This window comes from Acanthisitta chloris, unplaced genomic scaffold, assembly GCF_000695815.1.
Source record: "Acanthisitta chloris isolate BGI_N310 unplaced genomic scaffold, ASM69581v1 scaffold23558, whole genome shotgun sequence".
NCBI lineage: Eukaryota > Metazoa > Chordata > Aves > Passeriformes > Acanthisittidae > Acanthisitta > Acanthisitta chloris.
In genome coordinates, this window is record NW_008687026.1 from 114,055 (window position 1) to 131,097 (window position 17,043).

The 17,043-nt window shown below is 48.5% G+C and overlaps 1 protein-coding gene across 1 annotated transcript; it reads left to right on the forward strand.

The window, feature by feature from the left end:
- The first annotated feature begins 334 nt into the window (after positions 1-334).
- Positions 335-16,645, forward strand: SVOPL (SVOP-like). Its single transcript, XM_009080437.1, has 15 exons — positions 335-413; positions 962-1,053; positions 2,061-2,159; positions 2,594-2,665; positions 2,764-2,888; positions 4,343-4,406; positions 5,451-5,576; positions 7,804-7,932; positions 9,533-9,606; positions 11,154-11,356; positions 12,388-12,499; positions 13,882-13,963; positions 14,281-14,370; positions 14,700-14,813; positions 16,598-16,645. Exons 1-15 carry the CDS (start codon positions 335-337, stop codon positions 16,643-16,645), a joined length of 1,509 nt encoding a protein of 502 aa, XP_009078685.1.
- The last annotated feature ends 398 nt before the right edge of the window (positions 16,646-17,043 follow it).

Consider the following 17,043-nt stretch of genomic DNA (forward strand, 5'->3'; position numbering starts at 1 on the left):
CAGCACCTCAATATCCTTCCTGAACTGAGGGGCCCAGAACTGCACACAGTACTCAAGGTGTGGCCTCACCAGTGCTGAGTACAGGAGCAGAATCACCTCCCTGGTCCTATTGACCATGCTGCAATGTATTTTTCACCAAAACCCCAATGGGAGGGGATATCTCCCAGTAGTTTACTGAAACAAACTCTCATTTGAGCATATCTGAATGTTTCCACTCCAGCAGGAGAAGCTGTTTTGGTTGTCTTAATATTCAAATGGCTTTGTGACTGTCAGAGGTTTCACAGATAATCCTAGCCTTGCCTGACAGCAACGGGGAATCCCAGCAAAAGCTGAGATGGCCACTGCACCAGAGGAGGCAGAAAATGCTGTTGTCTTGGGGGAAATCCACATGAACAGAAAAGAACCACCAGAAGGTAGGTTTGTATTGACAGGACTAGAAATCTGTGTCCTTGTTTAGCTGGGGCAGAGGGAGTGTCCTCAGTCCTGCCACTCCAGATACCTAAAACCTCTGTACATGGAGCCACAAGTGTCAGTATCCATCTCCTGTCTCCTACTAGGCTGGTGACTGCTCTGTATGGTGGTAGGAAGAGCTGCCTGGCTTGGCTTTTCTCACATCACCCATGCAGGGAGCAGAAGGGCTAAGCCTCACAGCAATTTTGGCAGGGGAAGGAGGTAGAGCACTGCCCAAGTGAGTCCAAGCCCTGGGTTTCTGAAGCAGCCAGGCTAACTCAGGGCATGCTGTTCTTCCTTCATTCCCACTGCTGTTGCTTCAGCAACCCCCTGCTGTGCCTGGCCACCAAGATGCCCAGGGAATGCTCAGTGGACACACAACTGGTCGATGTTTCCAGCCTTTTTCCTGGTGCAGTCCCAAAGTGGCATGAAAAATGCTGACATTTCATGAAGAGGAGGTACAACTCAACTGCTGGCAGGTTTTGTATCTATTTTTTCTTTTGATGTTCAGGGAAGAAGACATTTACAGTGGAAGAAGCTGTGGAAACCATTGGGTTTGGGAGGTTCCACATCATGCTTTTCCTCATCATGGGCAGCACTGGGGTAGGTACCTGCAGCCAACTGCACTGGCCTGAAAAAAAGATTCTTCTCATTTTCCTTTTTATTATGCAGTAAATAAGCATCATGAGCATATATTGCAGCCCATTTCTTTTTCCGCACATATGTTCTCCAGCAGAATTTCTGCTATTGTCATCTTTGGCCAAAGTAGACATTGGCCACACCGATATGAGACCTATTTAAGGGCAAAGCTGAGCAGGTTGGCCCAGAACATCCTGGCTTGGCCCCTGCCCTGGAGCACTGTCAGGGCACTTGTCTTCAGTAGTGCCTGAGGGTTAGGTTCAGCCTCATGATGGCATTTGTTGTGTCACCCCCAGGGCACCCAAACCCTGTGCCATCTGACACAGGTAATATGCTGTCTTCTCACCCTTGGCTACATGGAAAATTTTCTAACTTTCATGGTCTTGGGTTAATGGAGTACCTGGTTCGGGAATTTGGGCAAAAGCTCGAGGCCAGGCTGGGCTAATGCCGTAGTGAGGGTATATCCACAAGGACCTCTGCAGCTGAGGTGTAAAGTTCTGTAGCTGTGTGTACACAGTAGGCTCATTCTTAACTGAAGGCAGCTGGTGGGTCAAGCAGCCAATGGAGCAATGAAAGTTTTAAACAAGAGTAGTTTTAAGAGTTCATCTTCATGTTAGGTGCCTGAATTCACATCCAGGTACCTAACAAAGCATCTTGGTTTCCAGAGATAGTTGAAAAGCTTCCACAAGCACAGCAGGGGAGGAGTCTCCTCTGCCAAGGATGACTCTTTCCAAACTTCCTAGATACACAGTGCACCTACATACTTGCTTTCTAGGTGCACCTTTCTCCCTCCTCTCCCTGTTTCCAAGTGCTTGTATCTTCCAGGCACAGGACTCAGACCACTATGGCTTCACGGGACTGTTTTGATGTGGTGGGATAGCCATGGCTGCAGGCTTGGTAGTACTGAGGGACTTCCCATGTGGGTAACCTCTGGTTTCCCTCCTTGCTAACATGCACACTCATTCCAAAAGGTGGTTGAAGCCATGGAGATCATGCTAATAGCTGTCGTGTCCCCTTTCATCCGGTGCGAGTGGCAGCTTCAAGACTGGCAGGTGGCTTTAGTGACAACGGTGAGTGACTTGTTTTCCCCCCAGGCAGGTAATCCACCATAGTCAGAGGCATCACCAAAGGGTTTGTAAAGTACATTTCCCAGTGAACTAAATAAAGTTCTAGGGCCTCCTGAAAGAACAAGGACAGTACTGCATAGAAAACCAGAAATCCAGCTGAGAGATGTCCATGCCCAGAGCTGTAATGCCAAAGCAAGACACCACTTACATAGTCTTTATTTTGGAGTCCTTGCCATCCATCCCCCAGTTCAGAGGGGTGAAGCAGTGAGTGCCCACATGGAGAAAGCCATGCCCTGAAAGCCTCCTCACCCATGGTTCTGTGCACTGCAGTTCGTCCTGCTGCCTGGAGAGCACACAACTCACCCACAGTTCAAAGAGGAGAGCTGCCCTGTGCTGCTGGGGGTGGTTCCTCTACAGCTGTGTTTCAATCCCTTTAGATGGTGTTTTTTGGCTACATGGTCTTCAGCATAGTGCTGGGACTCCTGGCTGACAGGTACGGCCGCCGCAAGGTGAGTGAGCACCAGAGGCTGCACATCCTTTTCTTGAGCTCCACGGGACCCACACACCTGGCTGAGCTTTGATGACCCTAATGTTTCACCTTTTGCAGATTCTGCTGCTCTCTTTCCTCTGGGCAGCCTATTTCTCCCTGCTGACCTCGTTTGCCCCATCCTACATCTGGTTTGTGTTCCTGCGGGCCATGGTAGGAGGAGGTGTGTCAGGCCATGCGCAAGGGTAAGGCTATGCCTCGTGGCACAGGTGGGGTGAGCCCACCTCCCAAGGAAAGCTAACAGACCCATCCACAGGTCCCTCGGGGCTGAACTCAAGGGGCTGAGGTCCTGGATTTACAGCAAGACAGGCCCTTCAACTCATTTTGGCTAAGCCTGGCAGTGATGGGCTCTCTTGCGCTGAGCCCAGTGAGCTGTGGCTACACTATGACCTGAAGGAGATGGCAAGGAAGGGACCTTCAGGGGGCTGCAAGGGGAAAGGGGAGCAAATTCCCACATTGTCTTAAAGCAAAATGCCATTCTATAATTTCGCTAAAACCCAGTTGTTCAACCTAATGTGCAGTTTTCAAGGTCTCCTGAGGCCTGGGATAGAACGGGCAGGTGGTTTATATGAAGCTGGTGACAGAGGGCACATATAAAACCAGTTAGGTAACAGAGGAGCAAAGGCTGTTTCCTTGTAAAAGTCACATGTAGTGAATTCTATTTGAATGATGTAGAATGTTCCCACAAATGAAATTTTTGCCCTGCTGGGGCAGAAAGACAGACGTGGAGGGGAGGAGAGAAATTCACAACCACTTCACTAGGAGCCTGGCAAAATAAGCTATTTCTTTTGACCCTCTCAGGGAAATAAATGCAACATTTCAGCATCTTTCATGGTTCCCCTAAGCCTGGCTGCTGCCCACACAGGCAAGCACAGAACTGGTCATGCGGATCTAAGAGCCCTCTGCTTGAAGGAAAGGAAAGGCCACGTTGGAGACTTGTTGGGAGGAGAAAGCACATCTGCTGAGCTCCTGGCACTGCCTCCCTCACAGGAGAGCCCCCAGTCCCTGGCTCCTGAGGATGCTAATGAGCCTCCTGTAGAGGGAGGGAAATTGGACATTTTATGTAACACTTCAATATGTGAAACAGAGTGAGCCAATGTGGGCCTCTCTGTCCCACCAAGGAAGCACAATTCACACCTGTGAGCCCAAGAGTTGCCAGTGCCAGGATCCTGTGCCCCAAGGGCTCTCCAGCCATTTAAAAAAGTGGAACAGAGTGTTTTCTGTATTGAATGTAAAAAAGTCCCCAAGCAAAACAAAAACTAAGACAAAAAGATTCACTAAAACTGTTCACTTCTACAGTCATGCCCTATGCCTGTGCTGACATCCCAGTCACTCCACAGGAGCTGCCTGTAGGTGTCCTGACAAAGAGACTGCAGTGTTTTCCTGCCTGTATCCCACAGCCATGGACTGGAAAGGGTTCATGCCATGTGTTTCCCTTGCATGTCATTGGGTCACTGCCTGAGTGAAAGGCATATTGAGCAGAGATTCCTCTTCTCTGGGCACTCAGTGGTGGAAGAAGGATGGTACTGTGTGCAGGCAGCAACGTCCAGCACTGACTGAGCTGAGTTGAACTGTCACTTGGTTTGTATAGAAACTCAATGCTGCTGTCTTTCTGCATTTTTGTTTCCTTTCTTGCTAGACTTATCATAAAAACTGAATTTTTGCCCACCAAATACCGGGGATACATGTTGCCCTTATCTCAGGTAAAAGTGAGCATATTACTGTTTCTTCTAGCTCTGAATCCCAGGAGATTTGTCCCCCTGCTGTTTGGAAGTCAGGTGTCCAGCACATCAGCATTTCTCCCAGACTATTCACACTTGTCTGGGTCTGACCAAGCACAGATAATTCCAAATTTGGCCTGAGAGTGTTGTGCTCACTTGCTGGGCAAAGCCCATAGCAAGAGTGACTTGGGTTACCACTCATTGCAGACTTCTGCAATGGGCACTTGCTGCATGTGTGGAGACCTCATTGAGCACACAAATTCATCTGATAAAAAGTGTTCGTATATGGTCTTTGTGGCAGGGATACTTTGCCTTTCATGCCTCTTTGATCCCAGGGCATCATTAGCAAAGCGTCACCAGAAACACAAAGGTTTATAAAGGAACAGTCTTGTATTTCTCCCCAGAAATTTGTTACTTCTGCCCACAGATTATTCATTAAGTTGCTTTGGCTTTTATGTATTTGTTTATAATTTGTGTTGGCTGAGCTTCCTTGGGTGGTTCCCTGGAAAGGGATGTGTCTCCCAGTGGCAACAAGTGAACTTCAGGGAGTAATGTGCTTGCAGATCTGAGTCCTGATTCTTTGTTGGTATTACTTGGCATTGAATCTACTGGAGAGTCACCAACCTTCAGCAATGGAAATCTGGCCTGGTTTTGCCTTCTGAGCTTGTAAATCTGCTGCTTCCCTGCAGAGATTTAGACAAGAGGAAAATTCGCAGGCATGAGCATTAGCAGAGAAATGACTGAAAGGACAAAAGAAGTGTCTTTAAGTACAATGGTAGCCACAGCAAGTTATCTGTTTTTGTCTGGGTTAAGACTATCTTCAGCTGTTAATACCCAAATCCTTGTCTTTTTCTTTTTCCTCCCACCCAAGCATAGCTTCTCAGACAGGCATGGTATGGCTCAGTTGAACCTCAACATTCCCTAGCACAGGTCCTCACCTACCCATAGAACCAGACCAGAAGGGAAGTAAATAAACAGATCTTGTCCATGTCTTCATGTTTTAACCTCTCTCTTCCCCTTGGAAAGGTGTTTTGGTTGGCAGGATCCTTGTTAATCATTGGCCTGGCATCAGTGATGAACCCAACCATCGGCTGGCGGTGGTTGATCAGAATTGCCTCCATCCCTGGCATCCTTCTCATCCTGGTGTTCCAGGTAAGAAGAGCTCTGCTCCCCACTCCCCACTGCACCACCACCACTGACCTGACATCTACCCAGGCACCAAAAGGCTTGTCCCCCTGCTGTTTGGAAGCCTGGTGTCCAGCACATCGGCATTTCTCCCAGACTATTAACACTTGTCTGCGTCTGAGCAAGCACAAATAGTCCCAAATTTGACCTGAGACATGCTGGGAGGGTTGTGCTCACTTGCTGGCAAAGCCCTCCACCCCTGCAAGTCTGGGGCTGTTCTTGTGTCCTCCTTTCACCACTTCAGCCCTCTCACTCAGGGGCTTGACAGGTCCTGATTGCCTGGCAAGGCTTCAGAGCAGCTGCTGGGGAGACATCACCTTGCAGACAATGGTTTGACTTCACTGCTCTGTTGTAGCCCTCCAGCAGCCCATGCTTCAGTGTCCAGGCTGCCAGCAGTACCCATGTGATGCTAAGAAAAGCTGTAAAAGAACTACTCACAGACTTGTATCTCTGAGTAGCAGGTATTTGTTTATTCAGCGCTGGGCACAAGGGGGATCGCTCCCCCAAACTTGTGTGACTGTAATAGCACCTTTCTTTGTATTTATCTCTTAGGGTGTTACATATACATTAGGTTGCTTAATATGCCTGGACATATTCATAACCTGTCCCCGCTTCATGTTATAATGAGCTCTAAACTAATTGCCATGTGTTTGCGCTTGCGCAGTGTCTTCAGGTGGTCATGGGCAGGAGTCTTCAAGAGGAAGGCTAGTAGTCTTCATCAGCTTAAACTTTTCACCTCGTCCTTTAGCACATGCACATTATACTTGATTTTTTTACTAACCCAGATCTCTTGTGTTAATAAGCTAAAGCAATCCTAAAATTAGTGTTCTATACATTTGGTAAGATAAGGTAGCACCCTTTTGTGAACTACTGTCTTGATTTATTTCTTCCCTTGTCCACTCAACCGGTCCTTAATTGCCTTTTGGAGCCCACTTTGTTTACCCGGCCAGTGCCTCCTTAAATTCTTTCTTTGGGGCCTACTTCTCTTATCAATTCCCTCCCTTAGCTCCAGTCAGTATCCTCTCTTTTTGAAGTGTGCATGTCAATGTGGAGCAAGCACAAACAGGCAGTACCAGTTGTTTAGTAAGCAACTTCCAGTACATCATTTTAGCTTCTTTGTATCACATGGATCATAATGATGGGCCACGCACTGAAAGCAAGACAGGCTAGACAGGGAGTGCAAAAAATCACAAGAAGTATCTTCAGGCTAGCGCTGGCCATAGCGCACCCTCTTCATTTGGCATTTCTAGGGCTGAGGAAAGCAGCTCAGTAAAGTGTTTGCAGAGAAAATGGGTGTCAGGGTCAACCACAGCTTCCCCAGGTTTACTTCTGCTTCAGAAATATCAGCCTTGGATATAAGAACCATCTTATTTGTGGGGAATGATGTGGAAAATCCCAACTTGCAGTGCTCATGGGCACTGCAGTGCTGAGTTGTGCCTCGTGGAAGTCATGCAGATGTAAAAGCCCTTCCTGCAGCTGAATGAGAGCACAAGTCCAGCTGGGGTGCTAACTGGGTGGGCAATGCAAGGCCACTGTGTGCCTCCACTTGTAGAACTTTGACGTTTGGTTTCCCTGATCATTTTTTCAGAAAAAAATAGATAGCAAAAGTTTTTAATCCAGAAGAAAAAAAGGCAGTCAGCATGCATGCCTTTAAAAAAGGAGACTTTAATTCATGTTTTGGTATGTAATGTTCAGCCATCATTTAATCATCAAGTATTTTATTTTGGAAGGAGCACTAGGTGTGGGTGAACATTGCAAATGCTAGTGATGAGTGACTTAGTTCCTAAATTTCAGCCATGACTTCCTATTGCATTAAACTGACCTTGTTGTATCTTCCAAGATTTTGCTTAAGTAACATGTGCCTAATCTCATTGTAGAATGTCAATTAGTTCAGGGTTGTTTTGTTATACCAGTTTCTTTCATAAATGCTTGTTAGAGGTGGCTCAGTGGCAGACCCCTGGGAGCTGGACCAAGAAATGTGTTGGCTGGGCAGGGTGAGCCCCCCAACATGGGGTGTGGGGAGCTGTGATATACAGGAGACCTCAGAGCGTGGCTGGGGAGGAGGACAGGCCAAAGGCTGCTCCAGCTTACAGAGTGCCCCGTGCAAACCTGACCAGGTTCCTGGGCATGACGGGAAGCTGTGAGTAGGACAAGAGAGGTGCAGAAAAGATTCCTGATACCACTCTACTTTCAGTTCATCCCAGAATCAGCACGGTACAACATGTCCACGGGAAACGTGGCAGCTGCCCTGGCCACGCTGCAGAGAGTAGCCAAGGTGAATGGGGCGGCGATGCCGGATGGGCTGCTGAGGGAGCCTGTGAAGGTGAGTCGAGGCTGCAGTGCACTCAGCATGTCCATCCTGGGCAGGGCTGCTGGCATCTGGGGTCCAGGGAGGGAGCCAAGCATGTCTTGCTCTGCCTCTCTTGTCCTTCTCACCTGGCTTCTTTCCAAACCACTGTAGAATTGGTAATGATGTCAGTTTTCTTTTGGAGAGACAGTAATCTTGGCCCTCAACACAGAATGGAGTTTTCTGCTCATTTTTCTCCTCAGTCTATGTTCACTCAGAAAGATATTGTGCTAAGAAATTATTTGCTTCCTTTACCACATAAAGAGCTCCTGGAAAAGCATGTTCCTCCTTATTGCCCATCCAGCCTGCAGAGGTGTCCCCTGTACCATGAAACTGGGACCTGCCCCTTGAGGTCCCTCTTTGGGCTGTGGCTGGGGGGGCCATGAGGGTAATCCAATGCTCCCAGAGGCTTCTCCCAGCCCCTGGCCCAGCTTATCCACGGTGTCTCAGCACCCCATGCACCTGAGTGTGGAGCAGAAGAGAGTCAAAGCAGGAGAGACCATTTCACAGCTACCATCATCTGCACCTGTAAGCAGCTGAGCAGCTCAGGAGTTGAGCACTGCTGGACTACAGTGCCTGATGAAAGCATGTGTGGATGTTGCAGCTGGGGCAGGAGTGGAGCTGGGGGACAGGCTGCCCCCAGACTTCTCCCTCTGACACCCATTCTGGGCGCTGCTGACTGTTGGGTGGGAGGACTTAGTCAGGTGGCTCCTTTGACCCCCAAGAGAGGAAGATTAGAGGAATCTATTGTCCTGGCCTCAAAATTATTATCCAGCTCTTTCAAGTCCCTTTCCTGGACCTCTTTGCTGCTTATTCAATCCCACAGGCACCGAGCATTGTCCTTAGCAATTCATGCAAGATGGTGCTATTGTATTGGAATTAATCAGGATTAAGGCTTCCATGTAGTTTAATTGAATTTATGTAATGGATCCACATTGGCTGTGGGAAGGGTTTTTGTCAGTTGTGCACCCTCTCAAGTTTAACTAGCTATGAGGGAACTAAAAATAAAGGCAACTCAGATCACACCTGTGAACTTGTCTCCCCTCGGTGGTGAGATGCTGGGTCAGCTCTCAGCTCCTGGGGAGCAGCAGGGCCCCCACAGTGCCTGCATGTCTCTCTGCTCACTGGCGTTTCAGGCCTCACAGCAAGATGCATGTGGCCAAGAACTTGCTTCACAGGCAGAGCAGCACGTGGAGCAATGGGGGTGGCTGCAGCCCTGGCAGTGCTGGCTCCCCAGCAGCAACCAGAGCCCTCTCTGGCACTGTCATGGTCACATTGGGACCAGATCGCTGGGATCTGGGGGAACCTGTGGGGGCTGAGAGTGCTCAGGATGGTCTCTTCTCCTTGTCTCCGTCCTTTGCAGTCCACCCTCTCGTGGCCATCCTTTGGGAAACAGGGCTTTCCTCTCTGGAGGGTTGGTGGGGTGCTGTGTTGTACCATCTCAGTCCCTCTGTGCCATCAGCAGCCTGGGGAGGACAGAGGGGCCTGGGTGCCTCAGAACTCTTGCATCTGTATAAAAGATGCCCTTTTAAAACCTACTTCTGTCATATTACCGAATTTCTATCATGATTTGCAGGAAAGGAGAGGAAGATTCAAGGACCTCATCCACCCCAAATACCTCAGGACCACTTTGCAGATATGGATCATATGGTAAATAGATTTCTTTTTCTCTTGCTTATCTGCTCATTCTCTCAGTTGAATGTGTGCAGGGAGAAGCCTCCCACTGACTCTGCCCTTGCAAGGCACCACTCTGCCTCAGGTGGTGGCTGCAGATCCCTGGCAGCTGGAGGGGAGTGTGTGGGCATAGGCTTACCCTGACCTCAGCTCATGCCTCAGACCCCCTGACTGGTTGCTGTTAACATAGGCAGAAAAAGCCTGGACACCCTGGGTTGTGCAGGGTGCCATGAGCCCTTCCCCAGGTGGGGTGGGAGACACAGGAGAAAGCCCAAGCCTGCTTGCAGCATGCACCAGCCAAGTAACCGTGACTCCACTTCCCTTCTTGGTATAAAGTTCTTTCCAAGCTCCTCCTCCTTTCCAAATGCACCACCAGGCCAGTCAAAGAACCAGAGACAGGGTCCCAACAGAGCTCATTACCTGTTAGCAGTGCTGCTCACAGGGGAGAATCAAGGCTGAAGAGAGGTTTCATGTGCAGTGCTCCCACTGCTGCATGCAAGGGTAACATATGTTTCATTGGCTTTGCTGTTTGGAATGGAAATGTATGAATAATAGGTCTGTGGGAACTCATTGACCCAAAATGCTTGTAAGTCAGGCCTTGAATTTTTTATGGTTTTTCCCCTTGACTTGTATGAGTGTTATGAAATATCTTTCTGTTTTTTAATCTTTCTTTCTCTCCTAGTCCTCCCAGGACTTGCTGGCATGTTCTCGGGTTTGCATTCCCATTGCCCCAAGCATCCCCTGCCTCCCCATGTAACTCAGATTCTGCTCCTCGTTCCTGAAACTGACAGGGAGGGAAGAAAAAGTCCTGTCAGGAACCTACTTCAATGCAGGCTTCCCATGAGGTCACAGCCTCCTTTGGGCAGTCACCTGCTCCAGTGTGGTGTCATCCAAAGGCTACAGATGGATATCTGCTCCACCATGGACCTCCATGGGCTGCAGGGGGACCTGCTTCAGGGGAATCTCTGTTCTGGTGCCTGAAGCACCTTCTCCCCATCTTTCTTCTCTGACCTTGATGTCTGGACAGTTGTTTCTTGCACATATTCTCAGTCTTTTCTCTGGCTGCAGTTGCTTCTGTGTATTTTTTTTCCACCTTCATAAACACATTACCCCTGAGATGCTACCCCTATTGCTGACAGGCTCAGCCTTGATCGACAGTGGAAGTGTCTTGGAGCTGCTGGCATTGGCTCTGTCAGACATGGAGGAAACTTTTAGCAGCTTCTCATGGAAGTCAGTCCTGTACTCCCCAAACACTACCAAAGCCTGGCTATGCACCCAATACAAAGATGGAACTGTGAGCTGAGATGGGGTTCATGAGGAAGAGCAGTGCATAGACACAGGTGGCAGGGGCAAGCCATGAGTGGGGTGACCAGTAGGCTGGTGGGTGCCCGAGCCACTGCTCTGCTCAGGCTAAGGGGTTCTATCATGCAGAGCTGGTCCTGGAGCACACAAAACCTGTTGCATTTAAGTTCCTCATCTTCCCCATCATAGCTGCAGCTCACTGCAGTGTTTCTCCCTGCTAGGCTTGGCATAGCTTTTGCTTATTATGGTGTCATCTTGGCCAGTGCTGAGTTACTGGAGCGGGACCTCGTCTGTGGCTCTGCGGCACCACCGGCGCAGCACTCCAGTGGTGACTCCGAGGAGAGCCACAGCCCTTGCCACTGCCACTTCTTTGGACCTGCTGCCTACCAGACCATGATCATCAGCACAGCTGGAGAGATCGCATGTAACCTCTTCTCCCCTCCCTGCCCTGCCTTTCCTGCTCACAGCCAGTGCTTGCTGCAAAGATCTTAGCTGTGCATGCACAGGGGCTAAAATGAACTCAGCATTGCTGGCAACTTCTGGGACAGAAGCCATGAGTTCATGGCAAGGGGCGAGGAAGGGCATTGCTCCCTGGGCATATAGCTCAGCTTCTGGTGACAACATGGGTCCTTCCAAGAGCAGAGCCAAAGACCTACTTTGCAGTTAGTATGTACCGACAGCCTTGGCTAAACTTCAGGGGAAATTGCTTGTAACTTACCAGAGCTGAGCCTGGCTTCCCAAAGTCCCAGACATGCAGATTTTGGATAGTCAGAAACAAGCACAGATTGCAAACAGTCAGATGGATGTAACTGAATGTACCACACCAGTGCCTGCTTTCCAAGGGATGATGGCCTCAGAAGCAAGTCCTGTGCTGAGCTCTACCAGTAAAGGGCAGCAACCATGTGGCACCCTTGAAAGGACCTGGCAGGGTATGTGAGTCTAGTGTTACAACATGCTGGAGAGGTGCACTGTTTCCCCTGGTTCATGTTTCAGCAGCTGAACTACAAAGCAAGGGGGTGTTGAGTCCTGCTGGGACAGCCAGGCTGAGATCAGTCTGGTGCTGTGCTCCTGGCTCGGTGGGGACCCAACGGGGCACACCCCAGGCCCTGGTGCTTGGCTGGGCTGTGGCCAGAGGCAGCAAAACCACCCAGGTCTGTGCTGCTCAGCTGGTGGGTGCCTTCCTTGTGTGGCTCAGGGTGGCACTGGTGGCCTGCATTAGCACAACAGGGCAACTTCAGGGAAGCAGATGCTCCATTGTCTGAGGGGAAGGACAAACAAAAAGGGGCATGGGAGCAAATTTCAGGGAAGAGAATTACAAAGTTTGTGCATTTTATTTGGTAGGCACAAGGGATGGAGAGAGGTATCTGTGGGGCACACTGCATGAGGGTCTGTCAAGGCAGACAATCATTGCAGTTAAGTCATCTAACATTTTATGGTTTTCCATTTTATCTCCAGTAAATCCTTTGAACATTCTCTGCATCAATGTCCTTGGGAGACGTCTGAGCCTGTGTATCACCATGGGATGTACAGCACTATTCTTTCTTCTCCTTAATATCTGCACCTCGAGGTACCCTGGCTCAGCCTAAGAGTCTTGCTGTGGGGCATGCAGTGCTGAGGGCAGGGCCTATACTATTCTCAGATCACCAGCTGGTCAGGCCAGTAAGTCTTGTAGATGTGAAAAAAGCCCCTGGCTGGTTCCCTCCTATTCCCAGGAAGGCTGTGGCAGCAGATGCTGTGCTGCAGCAGTGTGTAGGGGCTCACTTGTGTTACTGAGCCCACACAGCTTCCCCTAAGCATACAACAAGCTGCTCTCTGGCATGGACTAGAAAATTATGCAAACATCCACCAGAAATAAATATTTTTCATTCACTTTTCCCCCCCTTTCTTTCTCTTTTGGCAACACTAACTATGTCTGCTCTAACTTGTAGAGTCAGGCATTTCACAAGAGCTCAAGGCACCAAGGGTCAGCCATGAATGCTGTTATTTGTGAAGATCATAGAATCATAGAGTATTAGGGGTTGGAATGGACCTTACAGATCATGTAGCCCCAACCCCCTGCCCTGGACAGGGACACCTCTTCACTAGGTCAGGTTGCTCAAGGCTCATCCAGTCTGGCCTTGAACACTGCCAGGGTTGGGGCATCCACAGCCTCCCTGGGCAACCTGTGCCAGTGTCTCACCACCCTCACAGGGAAAACCTTCTTCCTAAGGTCTAGCCTAAATTTCCCTCTTTCAATTTGTACCCATTGCCCCTTGTCCTGTCACTGCAGCTCCTAACACAGAGTCCCTCCCTGGCTTCCCTGCAGGCCCTACTGGAAGGCTGCTATGAAGGTGTATAAGATCGATCCCTCTCAAGCTGGCAGAGCATAATGGTTACTGAAAATCAGGATGGCTTCACCTTGAAGTTTCCTCTAAACTGCCTGGTAGCCTGAGAGCTGCAGTGTACATCCCTACTGATCACTGGTCCTGGAGGCTGGATGGAATACTTGGGAGCTGGAGTGGAGGCTGCAAATAGCTGCTAGCTAAATAAACCCTTGTCCAGTCATCCAGTCATTCAGTGAGGCATTGGCTTCTATACTGCTAGTACTGTTTTCAGTTTCCCTAAAGCAGAACCTGGCCATCATATCTGCTTGCACTGGTTTTACAGAGGTACCAGAAGGGAGGACCAGGTTGAAGTCAGACTTGACTATAACACGGAAGGCACCAGCTGAGGTACTATAGAGCTGTTCAGATTGTTCTTCCAGCCTCTGACACTGGCCTAAAGGAGACTTTGTGTGCAACAGCCTGTTGTCAATGGACCAAAGAAAGATTCTACTTGCCAGCAATTAACTTTTCCTTGTGCTTTCCCTCACATTAAGCTAGCAAAAGCCTTAGCGCAGTGCACAGATTAGGTTGCTCCTCTGCTGGTTGCTACTCTGTGATGCTAACTGTGTTCCACACGACTCTCTAGTGCAGGCACGACTGGGTTTCTCTTCATGCTGCGTGCCTTGGTTTCAGCAAACTTCAACACCACCTACATCTACACAGCAGAGGTGGGTCCTCCTAAAAGTATATTAACTTGCTCTTAATTCTGAACTTAATTCTCCAGGAATGCTGCTATGTGTATTTATTCACCTTCCTCGAACTGAGTATATCGGGCTACCAGGCCACACTGTTTTCATATGCAAGGTCAGAGAAGGAATCAGAAAACAAGCTGGAGATGACAAGAGCATATTTCTTTTCATGTCTTATCCCATTAGCTGCCCTTCACAACGCACTGGGTGTCCCTCAAGAAAAGCTGAAAATAAATAAAAATCAGGTATCACAGGTTGCTGTTGCACTAATCCGATCTCCTTCTGGCCTGTTTCAGGTTTATCCCACCACAATGCGAGCCCTGGGGATGGGGACAAGTGGGTCACTGTGCCGTATTGGAGCTATGGTGGCTCCATTTATAGCACAGGTAAGAGCACACTGGATAATGTTGGCAAACTCTGCGCTGATCATTGCTATCAAATACAGAGATGCCCTCGAAGTTCACCCCAAAATGGGAGGATATAATCCCATCCTGTATGTAAAGTACTTAGGTGATGCTTGCCAGACATACCTCTGCATAACTCTCATCCTGCATTTCAGCTTTACGACTTCCTGAAAGTTCCTAAGGTTCACAAGACATTGCTTTTCTATTGTTGACTCTTTCAGCTGTTCGTGACCCTTTGCCCACTTTTCGTTCCTACGTGCGTGCCAGTGCCCACAGCACCGAGCTGATGTTCAATGTTCCTCTGCCTACAGGTTCTCATGAGCACTTCTTTCACTGGGGCCTCGTGTCTTTTCTCATCCGTGTGCGTGGTCTGTGCCATCTCTGCAGTCACACTGCCCACGGAGACAAAGGGCAGGGCCCTGCCGGTATGTGCCACCACTCCAGGAGCTCCTGTGTGCCTAAGTGCTGGTTGGAGACTGGTAAATGATGATTCAGGCAGAATCCAAACTGAACTCTCCTGAGGTCCCTTAAGCCGAAATGAGGCCTGATAGGCAAGCCCAGGACATGCTGTTGCAGCAGCTTAATCCATATTCCTTGGGTGACACCTTTTAAGGTTTCCCCAAGGTGCAAGGGCCAGTTAGCATTAGGGTTTTCCAATTAACAGATTGATTGTTGCCTGCTCCCTTGAATGGCTGCCTTTCAGAAAGGCATGTGTTTTGTGGTTTTATGTCATTTACATCACCTATATGGCATCTCATAGAAGCCTGGGAATGTGGGGAAAAGTTTACATAAGGAAATGAACAAACCAACCTGTTCATCCCTTGTGGGTGAAATTCAACCCCATGTACAGAAACCAGAGAGCCAATTAGGCCTTCATGGGGTTGGATTTACAATAGTTACTAAGGAAAACAATTAAAACTGCTTTAAACAAAATAAAAACTGATTCAGCTATAGTTGGAATAACTTTGGCTAACCCTGGTCAAGAAAAACTGGGAGTACAATGATTCCTTAATGGGTTCCCCCTTTTCCTGGGGAATTAACTCCATTACTGTATTATCCCCCTTGTTACAAGTAAGTTACCAGCTGCAGCTGCTGGACTTGCACAGCATGAGCCAAGGGATGAAAACCCCAAAATCTGAAGGAATAGCTGTGTGCTCAGAGCAGCCTCCATCAGATTCTGAATTCAGCCGGTGAACTCTGATCTGCTCATTGAAGAGATCACATTTGTGTGGGATTGCCATGCTGTGGCTGGTCCTAGGGCCTCACACAGGGCAGTCATCAAACCCACACAACAGTCTCAACAGAGCCCCAGAGTCAGTCAGGCTGGAAGGGACCTCACTGGGTCACCTCTGGTCCAACCCCTGCTTGAGCTGGGCCAGCCCAGAGCACACAGCTCAGGGCTGTGTGATGTGGTGTAAAAGCTCTTCCAACATGGCAATATTTAGTCTTTAGGCTCCAGGCAATAGATGTGTCCCTTAAAACTAGCTCTAAATGAACCAGCTATATAAAAAATATGTAAGCAACTTTTTGTGAAACCTAGACACTGACATTTGAAAAGCATCATCTGCTCCTGTGTCAGTTTATAGGACACTCTCAAAGCAGCCATGGGCATTGCCTGTCAGGGATGAGACCTCTTGGACACACACAAATCCATATTGTTTTCCACTGCATCTATTTCAGTTGGTTTTCATGTGCATTTTATTAATTTTATGTATTTTTTCTTTCCCTTTTTAGTAAGCAAAATGAAAGCAACTGTTTGGTGTTGGATTAAGCTGGAAAGAAAAATGGGCCTTTGGAATCTGTCAGTTCCTGTGAGCTGCATTTGGTGTTGATTGCTTCTCCATACCATTTCCAGTATAAAAAATATTGCAACTGAACAGTGTAAGTGCTATGATTTCCCAGACAAACGGCAAATTTCTTCAGGATATTTTCTTTCTTAGGACTCGTTTTCTACCCTTCCTGTGAAGTGAGATGAAAATTTTTACTACTAGTTCTACCAGCAGTGACATTGCACACACACACACACACAAAAAAAAAATAGAAAGAAAAAAGAGGAAAACTGTTCAGTCAGTTGAGGTGAAGGGGGAACCACATAAACCAGACAGCCCTTCCATAGCAGCTTGGAAGAATGTACTACTTTCCTCAGCTCTTTGTGCATACACCACCTGCATTAAAGTAATAAAATTTAACATCTCAAACCTCATTGCAGTTACAACTTCTGAGGATTGTTAGGGTGATAGTCAAGACCACAAAATGAAAGGGGAGTCAGTTTTTTTCCAGTGGATAACTTAAAAAGACAGTTTCAAGGAGCTGACAGCAGCCAGGTAAGTGACTGGACTGCAGGAGTACATGTACTCTCCTCTCCCCGGAGTTGTTCCACTGGGAGCACCACCTCAGTGTGAAGCTGTGTAGATGCTTAGATTCACCTCCAAATGCACTGACTCCCAATAAATCTGTGCTTGTAACTTATAGTGCAAGGAAACACACAGCACCTTCCTCTGGAAGCTCTGTCACTCGGTGCCAGCATTATCTAAGCCTTCCAGGCATTCCTAGATCTTTCAATGGCAGTGCCTCTTTATTTTTTGGCTGTGCCACTGTAGTGTGCACTGCTTACACTGCTTGTTTTGCTAGAATGGTCTCCCTCACCATCGTGTT

What these genes read in the sequence shown, in the direction of transcription:
- SVOPL (XM_009080437.1), top strand. Translation starts at nt 335, where the DNA reads ATGGCCACTGCACCAGAGGAGGCAGAAAATGCTGTTGTCTTGGGGGAA. An exon ending in CAGAAAAGAACCACCAGAAG is followed by an intron (nt 414 to 961) that starts GTAGGTTTGTAT and finishes TTTGATGTTCAG; the next exon opens with GGAAGAAGACATTTACAGTG. An exon ending in GTGTCAGGCCATGCGCAAGG is followed by an intron (nt 2,889 to 4,342) that starts GTAAGGCTATGC and finishes CTTTCTTGCTAG; the next exon opens with ACTTATCATAAAAACTGAAT.